This window comes from Symphodus melops (assembly GCF_947650265.1).
Source record: "Symphodus melops genome assembly, chromosome: 2".
In the NCBI taxonomy this organism is placed as follows: domain Eukaryota; kingdom Metazoa; phylum Chordata; class Actinopteri; order Labriformes; family Labridae; genus Symphodus; species Symphodus melops.
In genome coordinates this window covers 5,457,589-5,482,703 of record NC_136692.1, presented here as the reverse complement: position 1 = coordinate 5,482,703, position 25,115 = coordinate 5,457,589, and the positions used below count along the sequence as shown (strand labels likewise).

Below are 25,115 nucleotides of genomic sequence, written 5' to 3'. Positions count from 1 at the left end.
TGAGTGTGGTTTGGCCAAAACGCTTAAATAGGGATCCATGTAAGAAAAGTAGTGCCAGTCAGTGGTATTAGGTTACCTGTCTGTGAACATGCAGTGTGGCAGGAAAAAGAAAGTTGCAGCTCGAGAGGTTTGGTGCTCTTTTGGCAGGATGTCATGGTATCTAAAGGCCAGCCTGTCGAGCAAGATCAGTAGTTGACATGCAGGGTGTCATCAAGGCCAATCTTTGGGCGTGTCCCAATGTGCTTTCTGTTCAAACTTGTTTCGCCAAAACTGTTTTTGGATGTATTTCTTTACATAGTGTTGGTTCAGCCATTTCCAGGGCTGGAAATTTTAATTTTTGCTGTAAACTGGTTTGGATTTTGAGCACAAAACCACTTGGTGGTGTACATTCTGGTAAACGTAAAATGCTTGCTTAGGTACTGTAAGGAGTTTTTCCACTGGTCATGAAACAGACTCAATATAATACTCATGCCTCTTAATGACCGACAAAAGAAAGCAGGACTATCAGGGCGAAGGTTGACTGTTTCATTGATATTTTGAATGAGTGACATCGCTGTCACCGGGTAGGTTTCAGCTGAAGATAAATTCAGCCTACAATATCCCCGGTAAAAGTTTCACAAAGAGTAATACGTTTCAGTTTAAAACAGCCAGGGTGAGACATTTCAGTAGAGAAAACGACGTACGCATGCACCTGGCAACAAAGACAAAAGACCAACTTATGTCCACAGGGGTCGCCAAAATGCGACAGAAATCCAATCGAAAGTTCCTTGCAGTCGCTTTAAGTTATCCAAAGTGATATTGTTACCCTGCCTCCTTAACAGAAACTGTTCCCACCAGCACACTATTGTATAAAACACAACTGCACAATTAAGCCAAATGCAATTTTCAGCCCTGTGTGTTGGCTGTACTTCTGACCCAACAAAACCTCCAGGACCCACAAGTAGAGTGAAATAATTAGCCTCCACTCTGCTCAGCCATCCATCTCTTCTTCTCTTTTTTTTAAATGCAGCTCCTCATTTTCTCATCTTCTTTCTTATTATATTCCCCATTTCCCCCCCCCCTCAACACCCCACCTCCCTCTCCTGAGAGGGCTGTGTGAAAAATCGTATTTTTCCAACATTTCTTTCCCTGAGGTAGCTTTGGCAAGGACTCACACGGCGGCCATTTCTGCCTTTCATACACCCCTCACACACCGTGGAACAGATCGCCGGTGCGGCCCGCCGTCTTTGAAGTGGTTGCCATCTCACGCAGGTTGGCTGGACTCTCTCTCTCTCTCTCTCTCTCTCTCTCTCTCTCTCTCTCTCTCTCTCTCCCCACCACCCCCCTCTTCTCCCCAATTTTCATCCTGTGCCTTAAAATTGGCAGTGATAGCTCCAGCCACCAAATCATGATGATGAAACGCGTTTCAGACACAATGGTGATGATAATAATTAGAGATTTTAAAAAGATAGTCAAAAAGCACTGCAAGTGTGTTGCAGAGAGACTTAATGCTTTTTCTGAAAACAAGTGGAAGGACAGAGTATTGCACCAGGTGTGTGTGTGAGCAGGGTATGTTTTTGTGTGTAGGTAATGTGTGTAAGTGTGAGATAGGGAGGAGGATCATTGATACGTTGCCATTCATGTGCTTTAAAATGGAGCCATCTGAGAACAAATTCCACCATCAGGGCCTTTCATACACAAAGCTGTGAGTGTGCGCACAAGTGTGTGAGCAGGTTTCGGAGATCTCACCTCCAAAGAATTTGGCCATATGGTCGTCAACACATATACTCAGAGAAAGAGAGAGAGAGAGAGAGAGAGACAGAGAGAGAGAGAGAGAGAGGCAGCCAAGGAGAGCGTGTGTGAGAAAGTGAAAGAGAAGTGTCTTCTTTTGTCAGTTTAAAGCAGATACTATACCCCTAACTTAGATCAGATGGCTCCAAAAAAAAAATCCTCCATTGCATATTTGTGGAGTGGGAAAATCTGTCTCAATTAACACATTTGCATTGGGCGATGATGGACTCCAAATAGGTCACTGACTCAAACTCCCGCCTCCGAATCTTTCCTCTAAAATGTTAATTAAGGAGAGCTTTGAGATTTTTTCGCTCAGGGCTGGCCATATGGGCCGGGCATATGTTCTATATATATAGTACAATATATAATTCATACACTGCTGCAGGAGAGAGTGTTCAGGGGCTGGGAGTTTTTTTTTTTTTTTTTGGGGATGGGGGTTACTACAAAGGGAGTCAGTGTGTTCTGGCCTCCCCTGTGGCAGGTACAGAGCTTAGCCTGTTCATTAGCTATGTGTTATTCACTGTTGCACAATAGGATTGAGGTCCATCAACACCTGTTTCCTTGGCTGACAACATAAAGAGGGCATTTTAACGTGTCTTTGTCAGGTGGTTAATATGAAATGAAAGCAAATGATCTATTGTTGGAGTGCAGTTGGTGTTCAGTTTGTTTGACATTGTTTAAAGGAGCACTACAGGTGCAATTAAAAGATGAGTAAATATTGACAACCTCTGCATATGAAGAGATCAAAATACTTACAAATATACTCTCAAACACTGTGTATGCTTCCTCGCACAGTCCCAGCTAAACCAGTTGTCACAATGCCACCCTTCAAGGCACCCCATCACCAGCAGAATGAGGCAGCCAATGAAAGAACAGATCTGTCCCGCTCGTAGTCATTATTTGGGTCTGGCCTTGACCAATCAGGAGAGGCTTGCCGGTGCACCTGACCTTGTTTCTAGCCTGTAACAGCCAATCACAGAGGCTTCATCACACCTGGTGCATTGTGGTCTGCTTGCTGGTCTGGAACCATCACACACGCACACACACACACACACACACACACACACACACACACACACACACACACACACACACACACACACACACAGGTGCTGTGGATCCCGGCCCATTATACAGACCGTCGGCCAATCAGATGGATCGACTCATTATCAGACACATGTGGCCTGGCGGACTCGGAGGGTCTGCATTTTCTCTGTGTGGAACTCTGCTACCCAATTCCCATAATGCTTTGCAGCCTTATCAGCAGGCCTCTCTCACTCCGTTCCTGGCTTCACCCTCTTCTTGCGGCGCAACAATGGGCACTGTGTTGCCCCCTTAAGGAGCCGGAGGCCTCAGCTATAAAAAATGAGACTAGAAATAAAAACAACATGTTTATGGACTAATAAAGATGATTAGAAATCGCACAATTGCAGAAAAATGGAAGGTTTGCAAGCACAGATTATCTGTAATAAAACGCTGAGGGGAGAGAGGGAGAAGGAGAGAGTTCGCCGTACAGAACTCTCATTGCAAAGGATATGAATAGCCTTTGTTTTCACCACAACTCAGGGCTGTGTGGTCTGCCAATGTCTGGCTCTTATTATGGGGTTTGTGTCTGTGTGTCTGCGTAAGTGGCATGCACGTGTGCCTGCGCTTGTGTGTGTGTGTGATTGTGTGTAAAGAAGAGAGCACATGGGCGTGGAAAAAAGAAACGTATATACAGTATGTGCAGGTGATTATATTTTCAAGAGGTTAAGACTAAATGTATGTGTGTGAATTTAAAGGTTTCCACACAGCACATGCTCTGTTCACTTTCCGCTCCTGTTCGACTAAATAGATGTGACATGGGGTCTCGGGCTGGCACAAGCCTGTGTGCACGCTTTTTTATCCGTTAAAGTTGTGAAATGAAATAGGATTTCACAGAACGCCACAGCGGCTGTGGGATTTGGGCTCCCTTCGGCTAAGTAGAGTGGGATAGGTTGATCCAATCAACGGCAGAACTGCAAGGAGAGCCCATTTCACAGCTCCCGGCCCTGCCAGAACCCTGCCTGCCTGCCTGCCTGCTTGACTTAGAATACAAATGAAGCTCCCTGAATGCACACTTACACACACACACATACACACACATGCATGCAGACACACTGCTACTTACAGCCAGTCTGGCTGGGGATGCAAAGTGCAGGAGTTGTTAACAGGCGCTGGGGTTTTTGGGGGTGAAATGAGACCAGTAGGGAGGGTCAAAAGACAGTCTCTTTTGGGTCGGGTCAATTTTGGGGGGTTTGTCCCAAGGGGAAGAAATAAAATGCATGTTTGAAGAGGTTGAACTTGGGCTCTACACTGCATTCTTTTTCAAGATTATGTATCATAAATATTGTGAAAAACAGAATCTTTCAACTGCCTGGGAAATGTTTTCACTGTACTTGTCTTGTTGTTTATTGTAAATTTTGAAAAAGGGAGATGGTCGCATTTCTAAGGAGTAAGAGAAAAAACAAGATTGATATGTGATTCCTAACATAGTCTATAATATGGATTTTGATCTTTACAACCATTTCACTTGTACATTTTAAATTAAATTACTCTGTTTTTTTTTGGATTGGTTTCTTTTAGGCTACTGACACCTACCTGGTGAACGACGATCCTGCCAGAGGCCCAGGGATGCCTGAGTGTTTCCTCGTGTCGGATACATACAGGGTATATATCCACACACACACACACACACACTCACAGACAAACATATATATATATATATATATATATATATAAAATTCCTCAAGAAGTATTTACAAGACTCACAATAATCCGATCCATTTAAAATATTTAGTTCTTTATTTATAAAAAATGTCCACAGAAAGGAAAAGAAAGGCATTCAGTGTATTAAAGACTCATCCATGTCTGTTTCACAATCTTAAATGTCAGACTTCACTTTAATGATGCCATCACTGTATGCATTTTATTCTTCAGGTCTTGAACTGGTTGTTCTGAGGTTTACAGTATTACCCTGGAAATACAACACATTTCTAAAAATGTTGATAATTCAACCTGTGAGCATGCTGAAATATCATCTTCCTGTAAAATCATCTAAAAATGTCCTGAACACATTTGCAGGCTGGGCTGACGGTTGGCAGCACTGCCCTGCATAAACACACGCTCCCTCAAAATGTCAACTCCTCTGTGACATGTGTTTTTAGTGGGTATTATTTATGGGAAGAAGTAGTTTGACTTTGTTGCAGATCGCACACATTTCCCCCACATTGAGGAAAAAGCCAGCTGCAGAACAAAAACAAATAACAAATATATTACATACATTACAAATGTATTTATTTTGCAAGACTCTTTGTGTTTGCAACATTTTTTGCATGTAGTCATTTTCAGATATTTTAATATAAAAAAAAACAAAACAACACCTATTAAGGATGCTGTTTTAGCTCCGTGGTCGGAGCGTGTGCAACATAAACTTCTAAACTTCTTCCCTCTGCTGCACGTGTCCTCGCCTTTCAGCGCCCTATCAGATCCACGAACATACCAAAAGAAAACAGCGCATATTCCATCAGGATGACAACTTGTGGAAAAGTTTTCTTGACCCGAGCTGACATGTTGAATTCCAGCTTTAAATTAAGGAATGATGACATCACACTGGAGCAATAAATCTATACATTTCCCTCCTGTTGAAAACAACCTCAGTGGGGAGGCGGTAATCCAAACCAGCCGAGTGAAGCGTATATATGCAGCTATTGCAGTCAGTAAACACATAAAAAGCATAAGGCGTAACACATTGCTCTGCACACACACTCAGATTGCAAACAGATCCGTGGAGTCTGTGGGATCCACACTGTGTATGATATGCTTGTTAGCCATAACGGCCAGTCAGCCATTTCTCTCTGACTGCATATGCCTGTATGCATTTGACTGGCGTGCTCCCTCCCAGAGCACACATAAACAGCTTACTCAAAAAATATTGACACTGCACAGCGTAGTAAACGGCACAGTTACACACATTTTCCGTGCACATATTTCCTGCCTTTTGAACGGCGGCCTCAACCACCTGTCTCACACATTTAGCATGCTAATGGCAGTATCAGTATGCTACATCACTTTCAATATTTAATGGCCTAGCCACAGGCGATGGTAAACAGCGAGTATATGGGCAGTGCCGTGTGTCAATGGGCGACCACAACATGCTAACTTTAGACACACCATATGGTTTTCTCGTGTGCTTTTTAATTGCAAACTCAGAAACCGCGAGGGCCCTGAGCGCTCGAGGGGCTTTCGTAGGTGCTGCATGGTCAGACCGGACTGTTTGATCAGGGAGAGTTTTGGAAGGGAAACCTGAGCGTCTGTGTTTTTGTAAATCCTGTGGTTGCTATAGTTTGTTTGTTAGAGCCAGAGCGCCTGTGTTGAATACTGAAATGGTCGTCACGGCCCGAGCTGAAGCCAGAGACAAAGACGGACAGAAAAAGTCAGACTGACCAAAAGGACGGCGTGATCAAAATGAAAGAGAGAGGGAACACCGGTGGACTGTAAGATAGAAAAAGGAGAAAAAGGTAGAGGAAAAAGGAGTGGAGGCAGAAAGAGAAAAGGGGAAAGCGAGAGAGCACACAAAGGCTTTGGGTTTTGGGCCTGTGCCGCGTTGGGGTGTGGTTTGGAAAGAAGAGAGACGATGGGAAAAGAATTGACTACACCTCAATATGCTTCACTTTCTCGCACTTTTATTCAGTCTTTTCCTCCGCTCTCTCAGTCTAATTCTTTTTCTAGCTGCTTGTGCCAGCAAATCTCTGACCGCAAGACATTTGTGGCCGTGTACGTAAATGTGTGTGTGTGTACATGCATGTGTGTACATTCTGTACATTATTTGCATGTGTGTCTGTGGTGCGAGTGTGTAAGTATCCTACACAGGCTGAGGTCTCGTAAAGCTGCACGGCTTCATATCCCCCTGAAAAACTTGGCATAGAAGAGCTGGGGTGACTTCAACCCCTAGAAACCGCACCCTTGCACACACACACACACACACACACACTGAGACATACACACATGCAGAATTGTATTCACACACACTCACACACATGCACGCGGCAGGGGCTTATGTATAATTGCAGGCACTCTGCCTGCATATATGAGTTTGATTAGACTGAGGAGCAGGGAGCGGGCGAGGATAAAGCCAAGCCTGATTAGAAACAGAGTGTATCGCTTCCATACAATGGCAGGCACAATGAAACTGGTTTAAACCACTTTGTCCGAGTTCAGGTATCTTTTGTCTCCGAATACAGATACAGTTCACTAGAATATGAGCAGAATCACCGCTTAATGACTCATTCAGACAGTGAATGTTCAACTCGTTGTAATAACTTTGGACTTTTACTGTTCCATAAAGGTTTCCTAGAAGGACCCACGGAGACTGATCTTTAAGTTTAAAAAAGTAAACTATCCCCTGAACAATATTCAGATGAGCACCTTCTCCTGTCCGTGACGTACGCCTGTGAATTGAAGCTGACAGTCTGCAATCAAATCCAGCCGTGACACCTTATGAAACAAATTCAACACAAATGACTTCGGTCCACATTTGAGCTCGTGTTTCCGCTGAATCAAACGCTTGTACACATTTTCGACTTGAAAGTGCAGAACGCTCACGTTAAAAGAACACGGGGTCTCCTCCACATAAGACACTTGACTGAGTTTACTGTGTGCTGAAAGCTTTATGTCACTCTGCAGTCGACGGGCTGACACAACCGTGCAATAAAAACAAAACAAAAAAAAGAAATCTCTGTTGCAATTTTCAGTCCATTGTTTCTATTTTGGTCACACTTTGGTTTGCTTCTGCATTTTGTGTGACTGCATAGGATATGAAAGTTGCAAAAAAATGATTTCTTCGGAAATGTCCGACCACAGGCATTTGTATCGGTTGCATTTACACTCATCATTTAAACAGTGTTTTGGTTTTTACTAGTACCTTAAAAGGTGCATTTATCATCATGAAGATAAAAACAACACATTACAGCAATATATAAACATGGTTGAAGGGATCTATCATTCTATCATTCTATCTATCTATCTATCTATCTATCTATCTATCTATCTATCTATCTATCTATCTATCTATCTATCATTCTATCTATCTATCTATCTATCTATCTATCTATCTATCTATCTATCTATCTTTCTATCTTTCTATATATCTATCTATCTGTCTATCACTTGCAGGACCTTTCCTCCACTTACAAAAGATTATAAACTTTAGCAGTTTAGCTGCAGAGAACCTTTGTAAAACTATACAACCAGTACAGATATTGAGGATATTCCCCACGAATTAGATCACACAGATTACCAGAATATATGATGAGGTGGCTGAACTCGACAGAGTGCCACATGCACACTGTAAGCCTCTACTGTACAGCAGGGATACTGTATTTCATGCGCTTCCTGTCGAGGGGTTTCGGCGGACACAGATTCGTCTTCATCTGAAATAAAGGGATGAACAGTCGACGATTATTTTAAATACTGATAGAATCGCGTCGATCTGAAAGAAAAAAAGCGGGAAGGGAGACAGAGAGAGAGAGAGTGAGAGAGAGAGTAAGAGAGAGAGAGAGAGAGAGAGAGAGAGAGAGAGGGAGCGTTAGAGAGAAAGAGGGAGGCGGGGAGGGAGGGAGAGCGAGCAGACAAACTTTCTCCTAAAGTTGGTGCGGAGCTTTCACTGTGAGTGAGGCGGGGTTACAGCCTGGACTGAGCCACAGCGGCTTTGCAATGCGGCACCGCAGCGAACCTCCATCCAACTTTATTATCAACTCCTCCAACTTTCATCTCTAGACACAGCCATGTACTCCCCATACTGCCTGACACAGGTATGAAAAAAAACCTTTTTTCCATTCTTCTTCTTCGCTGTTTTCTTTCCGGTGCAGTGCGCCTCCGGTCTGCTTCTACTGTACATGCTGACAGTGTTGTGCTGCTCGCCGCTCCTTGTCATTTGTTGCGTTTTAAGGACCTTTTTTTTCTCCAGCTCTGCACTCCTTTCCCCGATAGTGTTTAACCTCACTCTCTCTCTCTCCGTCTCTCTCTCTCGAACTCTCTCTCCCCTCTTTCTTTTCCATGGCACTCCTCCAACGGGCTTTCTTGTGCGTCTCATTGCGCATGGTTTGGAGAGAAAATGGCGCTTCTCCCAAATCTATTTTATATAAAACGAAGATTGGAGAAAGGGGAAGAAGAAGGGCTCGGACATTTGGCGATTGATTATAGACACCCTGGGGGCAATGATCGGCTTTATCGACCAATATAGGAAACCCGGAGTTAAGTTTGAATGTGACTCGTTCGGTTGTGGGACAGTTTATTATTTTTTAGTATCTGTTTTGCGGTCAGGACGGAGGTCTGCCGGGCTGAAGCCGCGGTCGGCTATGGGGGCATTTGGGGTCACAGTGGATTTATTACTGCCCCTCATCTATTTTATAACACTTTTACATCCTCGCTTGAAATAAAGTTTTAGGAGGCTTTCAGAAGGCGACAGGGGGAAAGGATGGCCGTGTGTTGTGTGCAGAGCCCGAGCTCATTAAACACCAAGCTGACCTTTTAAAAAAGCCAAAACAGCAAGAATATATTTTCACAAAAACTACAATATTCTTGCTGTATTTGTACAGCAGAGTAAGAGTTTTCGAGTGTTTACTATAGATGGAAGAGAAAAACCTGGTTTTCTCCTGTGCGTAATTTCAGAGGCCGTGCGGGGTAATAGTTCAGGTGCAAGTTGTATAGGCTACTATTGTTTATTTTTATTTTTTAACATTAGCAAACAATTAAATATGAAAAAAGTATTTATTTTAAATGTGTAGCTCAGATTTTTTTTTTGTAAATTAATGCAATGCAGAATTAGAGGTGATTGACAGGCCTCATCCGCACTTCTGCACATTGACTTCAAAAGTAAATCTAGATTTTATTTATCAGCTCAATGTTTAGAAAACCCCTCAGATATGCCAGAGTATGTCTCTATGGAAATGCCCAACTCAAATAATATGAGGTCATATATTTTTTTTTAAAGTACCAGTTGCCTATTGTACAAGTAGGACATGCCTCTTTATCTTTCCTAAAATATGTTTTAATACGGTTCATATATTTTAGTCATGTTGTACCTCCTGAGTTTGTCGTGTGTCAGTAAACAAAGCCCAGTATTATTTGTTAATTTTTAAAAAAAAAAGTCCGTAGGATCTCAAAACATCAAAGGTCAAGTTATAAATGACCTTTGATGTTTTTTTTCTTACAGCACTGCACTTTTTGCACTGTTGACGAGTCTTCAATTGAAAGTAAGAGTAGACGGTTGTAGACATGCAGGGCAGTCAGTGCGGAGTTAACAGAGGAGAGCTGCACGCGCGCCGAGCTGCAGCTTCAGGCCGCCGCGGCTCCGCGTGTCCTTCCGCCGCTCCGCTTATCAAAGACACACCGGGCTGACACTCTGCACAATCTCAACTGTTTTATACTGAAGAAACACCATGAGGTTCAAGTGTAATATCACTTCTTAATTTCTGTGTATGTTAAGAGGCAGAGAGATTTTTTTTCTGAGGTCAATTACTGTTTTTATTCAAGTGTTAATCTGCATTTAATCCTAATTATCAGGCGTATATGCAGAACAATTTATATGACTTCATTTGCTGTTTAAATGATTATGCGTTACAATGGGGCATCTGTTGAGTTCCAGGCCTGCAGGTTATTTTTTTTTTCAGATGTAGGAGGTCAGGCCTGTGCTTTCGTGCTATTTTCTTGTGCATGGGTATGCTGTTGGACAATACATATTTAATCAAGAGTTTTCTCTGTGATATAATACGCAAGTCATAGCAGGAAGCAGGAAACTAAAATCACTCAGCTTTTAAAAAAAGAGATTTCTGATCCAGATTTGAAGAGCTCCGTGAAAAAAACGTTCGGATTCCTCTTCAGTATTATTTCAGGCCTCTAGACCAGACCTCTGTGGGTTTTTTTTTTTTAAATTATCTGTAACACGAGAGCAGTACTTTTCAGATACAAAATTACATTTCATCAAATCTTTTTTATGAAGCAAGAAAACATGATGGCTGGAAAACATAGGCTTCATTTCTTTCTTCTTCTTCATGTCTGCTGCTTTTTTACTTTTCTTTCTCTCTGTGACCTCTCTGCCGTCTGCTAGTTTGAAACAGTGACGGAGACATTTTTCTAATCAGAAGTCTCTGTGATTCGTAAAAAAAAAAAAAAAAAAAAAAGTCCAAACAACCCCACTGCATATTTAGCACAGATACATTTCCAAAGCCTGGGTGCTATGAGGCAGAGGTCCGCATCGAGTTTCCTCTTTCTTTCCATTAATTAAAATTAATTGGCAGCAGATCCACTTGCACGAGCGCCGCATGGGCGCGTGCTGCCCATATGCGCGATACATATTGATCTGCTTAGCTGCAGCTCGTGCGTCTCCCGGTCCTGCTGATGGATATCAATCAGCTGTTTACGCAGTTTTGCTGTCGCTCATATCTCATTGAGAACTCGTGTTAGTATTTTAGGCGATATTTGAAAGATAATAGCAGTGAAAAATGAACTTGAATCCTGCGGCGTTAGTGTTACTTACAGGTAAATTAATTCCATGTCTACACCACTGTAAACGTTTGTCTTCATGATGTCTGGTTTGCTGATGGGAAAGCGGGCATATGTGTATGCTATACTCTTTATGTGTGCACACACCCAAGCACATGGATGAATTATACTACCGTGCATAATGTAGACTACTTGCACCCATACTTTTGTACTACATTAAGGCTGTGTTCAAAGATCTCAGCCATGTAAATAATTAACAAATCACAGAAAACATGAAAAACTCGTGTAAACAATACACAATGTATAATTAATGTTGATAAAAGCTTTGCTGGAACGGTCTGGAAGGTGACGGATCCGGATCAGCCAAAAACAAAAAAAAAACAAAAAAACTGCACGTGCACTTGCCAAACTGCACCGGAGAGGTTTTTTTTCATTTTTGACGTGCTACGTGGCATTGTTTCACATTCTTGTTACGGAAGTGCATTTGCATAAAGTTTTAATGCGGTTTGAAGGTCGCGGAGGCGTCGTTAATTAAAACTTTTATGTGCTGCGTTTTTTTGAAATCAATTATTTCAGACTCCACTTATAAGTCCCGCTTATCCAAATGAGATGTGGGCTGCTAATATTCAGCGCGTCTCACAAACACTGCCAACTTTTCAAGCTCCGCTGCAAACCCGTCTCTCTTGCTCTCTCTCCCTCTCTGTGCGGGAGATTGTTTAACTCTTTCCCCGCACAATTTTCACAACCGAGACCAGAAAAAGAAAAAAGAAAGTTTGTTTGTTTGCATGCTCGATTCTTGCTCATATAAGCTCTTCATGTCCGATTATTTGTTGTTCTGAAACGTTGTTAGATTTGCAGATCAGATGAGTGCTCGAAATTCACTCAGCCATGCAGATTGGCTAAGCACTTGAAAGCCATACATACTGAAGCCATGCCATAAAGCCATAGCAACAAGGAGAAGAAAACGTGGAGATTTGTAGTTAGTATCTTTGGTGATGAAGATGAAGGCCCCTTCTCTATATGAAAAGAGAGTATGTGAACCGGTGCATATGGAGAAGTGTGTGTGTGCAGCCCACGCAGCATGTTTAACATCTTGTAAATGAAATGCATATTGTCTTTAACTCAAATTAGGCCTTGTTTTCCCGCTGATTTGTCTTTTCCGTCCTAGAACAGCTGTTCTGTTTGGGCAAGCATCAGGGTGGACGTCTTCACTTTGTCCTCACATTGTTAAAGTTGTACATCCTTTTTATTGTGTGGCTCACGTAGACACCTTTTTTTTTTATTACACTTGTGTTTCTGTGTATTACATTCTACAGTTTTTGTGTGTCTTACTCCATGCCCCGTTTTGGGCCGATGGCTCTCCTACGTCAGCCCTCGGTTCTGGTTTCAGTGGGACCGGACGGTGTGCTGCTGTAAACCGAGGTGGGCCTGCGTGATCTGGTAACATACCGAGCCTCATTGGCATCACTTTGCACCAAGCACACACGTGCACACACTGTAATCCTTCTCAAACAGAGAGAGTTGGTAGGCGCAGCACAGGCAGCGGACGGAGAAAAGGTTTGCTCTAGTGGATGGGAGGCCGGGTAAAAGTAGCCCGCCAACTGTGCCAGGACGACAGGCAGGCAGGCAGGCGCGCGGGCAGGCAGGCGGGCGGCGGGTGGTGGGTTGTCGGCAGAACCCAGGGGTACATTGTGTTCCTTTTACTTATTCATCCTTTCTGCTGGAGGCAGACCAGGTCCACCTTATACACTGCTTGGCCCACAGCGAGAGCTGGTAGGCAGGGACGCAGGGATGGAGGGAGTGCAGGAAATATAAAGGGGAATGGCACAACATGTCCATGTTACTCAAGCAGTCTATAAATACATGTTGATAACATGGAAAAAAAATAAGACGTTCTTCATCTTATCCTGAAGGATGAGTTGACTCGTGAGGTTTTAAATCAAGAGAACGTCTAGTTCAAATAATTTCAGCTCTGGTGATTAACTTTCAGTTTGGCAACCAAAGTAGCTTGTCTTATAACTGCCGGTTTGTCCTGTGTGTCATGTATACGTTTTCTGATGAACAATCTTGAACTGTTTTTTTCTTACAGTCAACCTATTGCTCACTGGGAATCTAAGCTGTTAATTTTTTTTAATTTTTTTTCCAAAGAAAAAAATAAAAAAGCTGTTTGGTGTGCTGCTGTTAATCGCCTCACCTGACACTTAACCACCGACAGCTGAAATAGAAATATTCCACATGTATGATAAAGGACACATTTGCTTTCGTGAACTCACACAAATTGTACGTTTTGACGTGCACAAAAGAACACTTTTGCTTTTGCTTGATAAAAGGGCCGAGATAGAGCTCAGAGCTAAACCCTGAGGTAGCTTGCGGACAGTCCATCTCAGCCTCTGTGCCTGTGTGTGTGGGTGTGAGTGTGTGTGTGTGTGTGTGTGAATGTGTCTTGGAGGTGAGTTAAATCCAGCACTGTGGCTTTCTGCTCATCCCTTATCTGTGCAGTCTTCCTGACCGCGCATAGAAAATGGATTTATCATGGTTTACTGAGGCAATTGGCACAACAGGGTAATAGGTGTCTGTCCCCTGGATGAATGGATGTGTGTGTGTGTGTGTGCGTGTCCGTAGGAACATGTGTGTCCTGGTTCTCTGCCTCCTAGTGTGGATTAGGTTTAGGCTGATCTGTGGCCAGTGGAAGCAGGCGGCCCCTATAGCAGTCTTATGTTAGTCTGTGATATAGTTGTGTTTACAATCCATACAGCACACACACACACACACACACTCTCAAATCTAAAATCAGACTGAGCACTCACGTATGTTAGACACAGATAGACATACGCATGTTGGAGAAGCAGCTGAGTTGAATCACATCTCTGTCACGTTGGCCTTTGCCAGACTTTTTCACGAGAGCAGAAAAAACTGCAGAAATGAAACATGCACAATTATCTCGCAGAGCTTTTGTAGTTGCGGCGCTAACTGGCCAATATAATTGTATTTTTTTGGCAGAAGTGAAGAATTTGGTGTGCAACAGGAAAGTGTGATTGACATCTTCATCTCCTCGCCGAGCAACGCGGCTCCTCGTGTTTCTCAGGTTTGAAGAATCAAAGGCGCAACGGCGAGCTGTTCGCAGCAAGAAAGGCTTGCTTGTTGCAAAAGTGATGACGATGACGCGCTTAACAACGTGAGGGACACACATGGACTTAAGAGAAGCTTTTCTTGCAGCTGCTTGGGTCCCCTTCACCTTCATCCTCCTCCTCCTCCTCCTCCTCCACCTCCTCAATTAGCTCCCTTTAGAAGAGAAGTAACGGTTAGTGAGAGAGCGCCATTGTTTGAGGATGAGCTTTAGTTGTTGTTGTTGTTGTTTGTCTCTCCCTCCCTTTCGCAACGTGTCTTTCTCCATCCCCCTCCTCAGTCGTCCTATTTCTTTTTGATTTTCTCAGAGGCTTTTTTTTGTGGGGGTAACCCCACTGAATGGGACAATGCAGCCTAGCGTGAAATTAAAGCTCTTAGTTAGTTTGGAGTCGGTCAAAAGAGGATTTTACACATGCATGCATTCATACACCCTCCCATACGCTATAGATATAGCTAATTAGAGGAAGTACACCCTATGTCGAGCATCAAGGGCCCAATTAAAAGAGTAGGGCAAACCTTGGTGTGTGAGATCTAGGCCAAGTCGGCTCTGTGAATACGTCTCTGTGCCGTGTGTGAGAACAGTATGTCTGCCTGCTTAATCCAGGCGGGAAAATATGGACAAGGCTGATATGAGAAATGCACAAGTTTCATTAACATATGCACGTCAAGTAGTCAGTAAGTAAATCAAGAAAACAGTCGTATTGATCATTGTGACAGGCGAGTGTCTGATTCAAAACAGATTGGGCCGCTTTTACTGACTCGTCCAAGTCTCATTTTGGAAGAAATTTTCAATGAAATATCTGTCATGCATTCACATTAGAGGTTTATTTTTATTATTATTTTTTTTAATGTCAGAGACATTTATTTTTTGACATCTATTTCTGCATGCAGTCTGATGACTGTTTTGGTTTGTCAGATATTTTTTGCACGGTGCTAAAATCGAAAAGTTGGAGAGTTTTTTCAGAATAAAAACAACCTGCATGTGACTGCGAACTGCTTATCTGTGACAAAGTGCAAATCAACTTGTCAATCGACTCGATCTTTCAAATGCAGCCAGTGGACAAACACACTGTATAGACAGGACTTCCCCTTGCGTTTGAATGACTTGCCATGGTCATTATTTTTCGCATGCAGTGTGTGTGTGTGCGCGTGTGTGTGTGTGTGTCACGTCCACGTCGCCTGAGGGATCGATAGCTGAAATATCCACCCGACCAAACAGGCGTGTCTAATTCTTCACGCCAAAAACTGCCATTATGATTATGAAGTTACACACAGTGATACACGTGCACGCATAAACGTACAATTTAGCTTTTTTTCTTGATTTAACCCATAACCCTGCCCGTAGAGGCCTCCAGTTGCAGCAAAGCAGCCAGTGAATCCAGTTGGTGAGTCAGACTTTGTGGAACAAAATGTGCTGCTCTCTGATCCTCTCTCCTCTCTCTCTCTCTCTCTCTCTCTCTCTGTCTCTCTCTCTCTCTCTCTCTCTCTCCCCCATTGAGAGCTCTGGCAGCTTGCCAGCGGTGGAAAAATCTATAAGCCATTGCGTAATATACCATATCTTTACCTCAGTTGAACTCTGAGCAAGATCCACAGCTGTGTGTGCACACAAACAGAGAAATTAGTGTGTGCATGCCTCTCTCTGTGTGTGTGTGTGTGTGTGTGTGTGTGTGACAGAGACAGACAGACAGACAGAGGCAGAGAGTCAAAGAGTGGCTTCTTTGTGGCTAGTTTTCAGTGTGTACCCTCATATAAACAGTATCACACAACTCCGATCAAACGCTGCTGAATGAGTATTTTCCAGTGCAGACTGAGCGTGGCGTTCTGATCGCTTTTTGCAGCGTAAAGCCAAAGGGGGAGAGTGAACCGAGGCCGTACAAAATTTATCTGTTTTCAAGGCGGCTGATGTTAAAAATGGAAATCAAATTAACTTCATGTTTTGCTTTAATGACATAGACTCCATAGCAACGTACGGTGTGCTGCCAAAAGTGAATGCATGAAGTTATATTCACTACTGAGTGACTTGTTGATGTGCGTTGACTGTACGGGGCCGCAGGCTGAAGGGCCACTGTACCTTTTATGCGCAGCATAGCTCATCTTATTACATTTTTTTATGCATGAATTTCTCCTTATTTACAAGTGCAGGCTTCTCTCGGTGGCCATGTGCACCTGCGTCTTCTGCAGGAGCTGCGCCCGTGGAGAAAAGTTGAGGAAAGAAGTGAACGATTTCTATTGGATGCCAGTCAGTGGGCTCTCAAACTTTCCCGTTGAGTCTTTTGATGGCGCTCATTCGGAGTGCGTTTTGTTCACGTGCAGTGCCGCACACATGCTGAGCTGCACTTTTAGTAACAAGCTGCTAACAGCGTGTGTATATCCCTGTGTGATAATCTGACTACATCTTCACTAATATGATCCACTCGCTGATATCGGCTGTCCAAATATCACATGCTTGGACTGATTGGTTTTTGATGGCTGTGATTATTATTAAATGGTCTGTAATGACTGTTGATAATCCCCATGTGCAGCCGGGCACCCTGGATTCAGTTGTTTGTTAATGCGCCACTGAAACCCAAAACACATACAGATGTGAGTGTGGGGCAAAAACCACAAACTGCGAACACCGCCGTTGTATTAGTGCATGCTTAATTTTTACCAGCTTGCTTATGGAATTTTTTTTTTTTTTTTCCTGCGAAAGTGCAACTTTCCAGCACAGAGCCCTCATATTAAACTGGTGTAGTTTCCTCCCCCATAGCTACACAGTGTAAAGGGTCAAACTGTGTCAGTGTGGTGATGGCGGTTTGGGCCTGGGGGGGTGACAGCTGGATGACGGAGGTAGCCTCAGTAGTTTGGATAAAGTTGTGTTGCAGAGGGATACAGCATCACTTTTCACCTCATGTGTTGCATATGTATGCGTGTGTGCGTGTGTGTGTGTGTGTGTGTGTGTGTGTGCTGTGCGGACATGTGCGAGGCTGACTGCTGATGTGTTTGTGTTTATTGACTCAAAGAGACGGGCCGTGGCTGCGTACACAGCGGTGTACGGGTGGCAGGGGTCCAGGCTTGGGGGGAAATGTGTGTGTTTAAAGTACACACAGGCCTAATTATGCTGATTTAAGCATTCTTGCGGTCCTCCCTCTGGCTTGTGGTGAGTTAACTGGCACAGGGGCGTCCAGCAGAGAGAGGGAGAGGTGGGGGAGCGAGGCGAGAGATAAAGAAGACAGAGGCAGAAATGGAGGCTTGATAAAGGAATTAAAATGAATACTAATAAATCAAGAAGAGAGAAAGCGAAAAAAGGTGGCAACACACTGAGAGTCACTCTGAATGGAGAAGTGTTGTCCGAGACACGGGGCGAAAAAGAGGAAAAACACAAGTCGTCGTCAAACTTCCCGGCAGGTTTTTTCCCTGCTCGCTTTGGGGTTAAGCGCGCGCCCACTCGTCCGTATTTATTTTTATATTCAGATGTTATGGATTGCTCCGGGAAGAGGCCGTCCCCTTCCCAGCAAGAGGAATTAATACTGTTTGAATGTTCTCTCTGCAGTATAAAAGGAGGGATTTTGCACTGGGGGGTTTATAAGTGAAGAACCTGACCACTGCTAAATAAACACACAGGGGAACGATTAAAAAGTGACCCTTGTTTGTTGACTTTCTGCCTCTGGCTCGTGTGTACGTGCACCTGTCTCCTGTCGCTGCATGCATGTTAGTGTGTGTGTGTATGTGTGTGTGTGTGTGTGTGTGTGTGTGTGTGCAGAAAGCAGAGCGTAAACGATTTCAGCTAAATCAAAGAAGCAGAAATGAAGTTATGACATGTTTGAATATTTACACACATGCGTCGACCATTAGACGCCGTTTCAGAAAAACAAGTGCGGCAGGGACAGTCAACAGGTTGTCCTTATACATGAAGTGTATTGTTTAGCAGTTTTATTATGTATGTATGTTGTATGTCTCTTGTGTGCTCCATGAAATTCTGATTTATTTTGTTTTTGTCTTAAAATATTCAAAACATCACCGCAACAAGAAGAGATAGAAAAGAAAAGGCCCCGCAGAGGTAGAGCAGAGCAGAGATAGATGACGTTGGCCGCTGTGTATTCAAGCCGCCTTCCACGCAGGTGATAAAATCCTGGAGAGGCAGGAAGGCTGCTTCATTCTCTGCTCTGTATGAGATGGAATCAACAAACGCCATGTGCGCTCTTTGAAATATGCTCTCACTTTCCTGACACTTCATCTTTTCTCTCTCTTTCTGTCTCATTCCTAACCCCCCCCCCCCCTTCTACTTTTTGCTTTTTGTGTTTGCTTATCTTTGTCTGCTCGTCTCTCTCTCTCTCTCTCTCTCTCTCTCTCTCTCTCTCTCTCTCTCCTCGTGTCTCTTACTTTAACCCTGTCCTTCTCCTCTTTACCTCATTCTTTCCAGCCCCTCTCTGCTACTTCTCTTTTACATTCCCTCAGGAAGAGCCACAGTCTTATCTAGGATATGTTGGATTTGGTGAGCTTAAAAGCCACTTTCCTAACTCCCTGTCTGCCTCTCCTGAGAGGAGAGCATGCTATCTTAAACAGTTTCACCGTTTGCCAGGCTTTGTCTGCAGGAATGCTTCTCATCTGAGCAACTTTTTCCTCCCCACTGCAGCTTAATGCTAATCCCTTACCTGACTCCCCCCCCCCCTCTCTCTCCTTCAATTCCCCTTTGACTAAAATGTTTGATACACACAGATTGGGTTTCTTTGGTGATGTGAAGGAATGCTAATGTATCATAACCATATTACAGTACTTGGGGAAGCAAATGGTGCCAAATGCTATCTGGAGAATCAAATCTCTGCACAAGAGCCCTTTCTCCCCCTTTAGATTGAAAAATGGTGTTCCCATTTTCATTTTTCCTCTCTGGAAATAAACAAAAAGCTGAAAGCCCGTCTAAAATTTGATGAAACAATGGCGTTGTTGTATTCAATAATGTAATTTCTCCAGGAATTGGAAAGCTAGCCTAAATAAAGACGAGGCCAAATCCTATTTTGCATCTGATTTCCCCTGGCAGCCTGAGCGCCCGCAATTTTTCTCTATATGTTCATCTTAGAATCACGATCGGCAGAATATTTGTGCTTTCCTCTGTGTGCTTGTGCATGAACATTTGCATTTTGTGGTGTAAAAAAAAAAAAGAGGTTGTTAAAGTTTCAAGAAATTAAAGTATTCATTGAAAAAAAGCACTGATGTCCTCTTCTGATATTTGGAGAACACTTTTTGGAGAGTGTGATAAACAAAGAGTGTAAATCCAGGAGCAATCCCGACAGGATATGACTGGACCGGGGGCAGGCCCTCTCTGGCATGTGGCAGGCAAACTGGAGAGAGAGGGATTTGCTGGTTTTATTATTAGGGCCTGTGTGTGTTGTTGATGGAGCTGCTCCATCCATGTTGATTCACAGAGAGACAGCGCTGAGGGCCACGCTGAGCCACGGCGTCAGGCTTGGCCGATGACTCCAGCTCCCGAAAACGGCACCGCAAAGGCAAACCCTGCGTGCTGTTTGAGAGTGTGTATGTATACTCGTGCATGTGCATTCATGTGGATGGTTTGCATTCGTGTTGTCTCTTCTGTGTGTGTGCTAGTGTGTGTGTGTGTGTGTGTGTGTGTATGTGTGTTTCAGTCCTGACAGCCAAGAAGCCTCAGCAGCATCTGACGTGGCAGCTCTCGCTGCTTTCCGTCCAGCTCTCTCCTTCTGGCTCGCTTTACTGTGATACTATCTTTTCATACAATCACATGTTTATAAATGGAGACTGACTGGTGTTTCATACCGGACCAGTTTCCCTGAGAATTGATAAACACTGTACTATTTACTGAAAAATAACGTGGCACCAGAAGAATATTTACTGCCATTAAGAACTGCAGTTTCTTTCCCTTCAACTAGAAAACAGTCAAACTGAGCTGGATACTTTCGTAGAAGACGGGGGGGAGGAAAAAACTGGCAGGATTCAATGTGAGGCCAGTTCGGGCATATTTTATAACATGTATGCAGTATTTCACTTACATGTGATTCTATTTCTCAGAATAATTCAGAGGGATTTCAAGGTAACCAGGGGCCAGTACAGGGTAAAGACTGTCTGTTAATAAAAGCACTTTTTCTTTTTAATAACACATTTTAATAGCATTTGTACTCAAGAGTCATGAACACTTTATACTATACACTATATTTTCTGTTCATGTGAACAACAAACTAAGAGTTTTATTAATGCAGCTTCACGTTGGATCAGTGACGCAGCACTTTTTCTCTCGTTTATCCGTCTTCCTCTCCCCGACCGTGTTTGTGAGCTGCCTTTTTAATGGAGGTGGGTTTCCACAGTTTTATGTCCCCTCTGAGCATATGTACTTATGGCCGTCTGCCTGTGGTCCTGTGGTGCTCCTGAGGTCTGTGCGAGGTGGTAGTTTAGGCCAGGGAAGTTAGCGAGCGTGGTCACAGAGGAGATAACTGCACACACACTCGCCCAAAGGCGCCCGTCTGCGCCGTGTATCTGAGTATCCTTCCCAACGCTCGGGTGGATCATCTTTAAATAAAGAAAGTACTGATTTAAGAGTATAAAACTTTCAGAATGATTTAGTAGTTGTTGTTGCGTATGCGCACATGTCCTCTTGGTTTTGTGTGGTTGGGAAGGCTTATTGTTTCTCACCCTGCATGCGTGTGTTTGTGTTTGTGTGCGTGTGTGTGTGTGTGTGTGTGCTCCTTCCGGCCCGGCATGGTGCTCGCCCCACAGGGACTGCCACTCAGAATGGGCAGAGTGACCTTTAGGCCTCACACTGCCAGCTCAGAGTCATGCATAACTTGCTGCCACATCAAAAGCCTGTCTCCCCTTAACCCGAACTCCGTCATGCGTAGCAGAGATTAAGGCCTCGGCTCTCATGAAGCCATTTGGAACAAACACCTTTTAACCCTAATGGGATCAGAGTGAAGCCACTTGGAGCAGCCACCCGCTCTTAACCCCTAACACCACCCAACTCAGCGCAGACAAGGCAGAGCGCACAGGCAGAGGCCCAGCTCATATCATGCCACAGGGAGCAGGCGCCGTTTAACCCTCGCAGCGCCAGCTCCGCACAGGCAGAACTCCAGCTCACATGATAAACAGAGTTAAATCCACAAGCCTCTGTGTTCCTGATAGGCAGCGCACTGATGCGGAATTAGGATGGTAATGTAACAAGGTCGGTTTCCCATTTGCAGAGGGGACATACCACAAACACTTGCTGTGTTCCGATTGAAAATGATAAATTAAGGGGTTTGATTATCCAGATCTCCCTTTGATATGTTGGACTTCTTACACAGTTTGTCACTTTAGCCTGTGGGGATTTGACTTCGTTTAAAATAGCACGATAAGAAAAACACGACAGCTGTGAGAAAAGTTTTCAGCATGAATGATGTCCAACAAAAAATAAAAACAACTAATAAAACAGCCATTATGTGGGAAGCAGAGACTTTATATTTATCACAAGAAGTCGCTTTAATTGCTTCATTATGCCTGTTAAATGCTGTACAGTTTCATCCCCTTGTTAATAACAATTCAGCTCTCTGTTGGTAATAATAAAGAGGTTTCATTCAGAGCTCAAAAACGGGCTAATTTTCATTAGCGGTGCATCTCCTTTGCTTCACAAATCAGCTCCTGTTTTAGCGTGTCCAACGAGTCCACCATATGTTTGAACGAGTGCAGCTCTCACATTTGCACTTGAGGTGAGGGAGAGTTTTGGTTGTGCTTTGCTAACGCCCTGTTCCATAATCAGAGACGCAATCCATCACAGATCACAGAGGAGCTGCGGATGAATGTCCATTAAATTTTTTTAGTGTAACAAAGTTAAATGGAAGTATGAACCTCATCAGATAAGAAAAATAAACGATTCATAACTTAGAGAGACCCTCTCCGTGTGTGTGTGTGTGTGTGTGTGTGTGTGTGTGTGTGTGTGTGAGAGAGACAGAGCGAGTAAAGGGGAGTTTCTTTCTGCACTTGCTTGTCTGGCAGTCGCAGAGGTTTGAGTGAACAAGTTTGAGTCGAGCCATTTGAGAGAGAGAGAGAGAGGAAAAGGCGAGGGAGTTCCACCGAGAAGAGAGGAGGAGCAGCAGATCGAGCGAGGGCGGAGTGCAAACAGGAAACAGGGAGCACAGGTGACTGGTAGAAGTTAGCAGGTGAAGCAGCTGAAAGCAGAGTTGGTGGTGGTTGGGTTGCACTTGAAGAGGTGAATAGATGAGTAGGTGATGGTTGTAGGGTGTTGGTGGTGGGTGTGGGGTGGGGTGGGGGGCAGAATGAATGTGTGAGTTGGGCTAGTGGTGGAGCATTTGCATAAAGGGTGAGGGCACTCTGCCCGGCTTTGGGGAGAGGTTGGCATCTCGCCTTAGCGACTGGCAGAACGAGGACCAGAGAGGAATAAAAGAATCAGGGGGGAGTGTGTGTGTGTGTGTGTGTGTGTGTGTGTGTGTGTGTGTGTGTGTGTGTGTGTGGGGGGGGGGCAAAAGAGTGAGAGAGAAAGTCCTCAATAGTGCATCTCTTGTGTGAGGAGAAGCAGGCCTTGGCTGCTGTAGGAGCACAGAGGGCACGGAGGAGAGGTGGAGGGGGGGGCATATCGGGTTTCATTATCTGCTGGATTCCTGCTGTATTTGCTGAGCATGAGGTTCAAAGCCCTGTGTGCAGCTGCAGGCCGGGCCGGAGAGCCGCTGTGTGCCGCTGGCATGTGCCGACTGGAGCCCTGAAGGTGTGTGCAGCAGGCACTTCGGTTAGGAGTGAGACAGAAAGTGTGAGACGGAGGCTCTCCTGGCCTGTAGAGTCGAAATAGAAAGCTGCCATCTCTCTCTCACACACACACACACACACACACACACACACACACACACACCAAGTATCACACTGCCTACTCGACCTTATCAGAAATTGCTGCCCTTGTCGAGGAGAAATGCCAGTCTGTGTCTTTAAATTCAAAACATGCCTTTAACGTCAACGTGTGTGTGTGTGTGTGTGTGTGTGTGTCTGTGTGTGTCTGTGTGTGTGTGTGTGTCTGTGTGTGTCTGTGTGTGTGTGTATGTGTGTGTGTGTGTGCGCGCGCCAAGGCGACGCTACAGAAAGCGCAGTAATGTAAACACACACATAGGGAACCAATGCAGAAGTCTACATGTATTCACTTAGTGTACATGTAATCCTATACAGCCCCATCTCGCTGCAGCCACATGTTGACGTGATGTGATTCAATCATTGTCTGTGCCAGAATCTCCTAATTTAGTTTGAAATCTATAATCCTGCCCAGTTTTATTTATATCATAACATCATCCCTCAGAGAACCATTCTGGCTAATTGACGGCACCGTTATCAAGATGAACATGGAGTAATGTACTGTCGGAGTATAACGTTTCACACGGCTGTCTTTGCAGCTCTGCACGATAATCCGATGGACGTGGTGTTTATTTTGAAGTTTGAAAAATAATCCAAGACTAAAACCTCTGTAAAGAATTTAAAAATCGTCACAAAATGTAACAGTAAAACAAGATTCAATGTATCCAAATCTTTTATCATTTGAATAGCATATGTGTTTCTTGTTGACACTCGTGTTTAGAGTTAACTATGTGAGGGGACTTTTATTGAGATAGCCTTGAGTCAAAGGATCCAAAAACTTCAGTAACATCTTGGCTGATTAATTTGAAAAGAAATACTTAAACTCATCATGGAGAGCCCTTGATTTTATCTGGTTTATATGTTTACTTTTTAAGGAGGAAACAGTCTCCACACACAAAGCCCTCCAGCAAACGTGAAAGCATATTTCAGTGTACAGTTTCCCAGGTCTGCAGTCATGTCAGAAGCCCCAGCTTTGCTATCTGTTCTCGTGTCTCTGGAGCTGTTTAAAGTTCGCTCACTCTGTCTTTCTCTCTCAGCCTCATGCCACAAATGGCTTCCAGACTTTCACACATAGTAATGCTTCAGTGTGTAAACAGCCGTAATTACAAACGATGCACAGACACACTTTTAACATCAATCTGTGCCGATGGGAGGAAGCGAGCATAAAGAGGGGAAGTTTGTTCCTTCTTTTTTCAGAGAGTAGAATGGATGAAAAGGTGTTTGAGCAGGATGGAAACGGAAGGACTGGCAGGGATGAAGTAAAGAAGGAAATAAAAAAAAGAATAATGTGGTTCTTTGTGTGACTGTATGTGTGTGGGCTTCAATGAGTGAATTAGAGTAGAAAAAAATGGACTTTTTATTGTGTTTTCTGTGTTTCCAAGGAACATCTAGTTTAGGTCAATTTGTCTGTAATTATTTTATATTCCCGAGGCTTTTTTAGGTGACTAAACCGTTACCTCCTAATTGCAGGTTGCAGTCAGGTTTTTGTACGCGTCCAGGATTTTTTTTTTTTTATCCTCTCCTGTCCTGTACTTTTTTCCGACAGAGTGGACACAAACAGCATCATGACTGTACTTGGAAACGGCAAAAAAATTTACACCCAGATTCATCCCAACAAACACACCCACACACGTGTGTGTGTGTGTGTGTGTGTGTGTGTGTTTGCGTGCGCGCCTTATTTTACAGGACCGTCTTCAATAGGATTGATAAGCTCTTGTGCATGACACTGTTCATTAATTACTTTCATATTTCCCCTCAGTAAAATATAGAATTTCATTAAATAGTTATTTATTTGAATAACACTGATAATGCAAAATGCTATTACAACCTTGGGCTTCCCTTTGTTCCTGTAAATCAGCAAATGG

General features: G+C 43.8%; 1 protein-coding gene across 5 annotated transcripts in view; it reads left to right on the top strand.

The window, feature by feature from the left end:
* LOC306817601 (nuclear factor 1 X-type-like) overlaps positions 1-25,115 on the top strand; it is a 121,621-nt gene that overhangs the window by 28,619 nt on the left and 67,887 nt on the right. For 4 of the 5 annotated variants that reach the window (XM_079334621.1, XM_079334619.1, XM_079334618.1 and 1 more), the window contains one exon: positions 4,375-4,458. In XM_079334621.1, the coding sequence (XP_079190747.1) occupies positions 4,375-4,458 (84 nt within the window). Of the gene's footprint in view, positions 1-4,374; positions 4,459-8,410; positions 8,601-25,115 lie in introns of those variants that run through there. The other variant, XM_079334620.1, reaches the window with a different exon arrangement.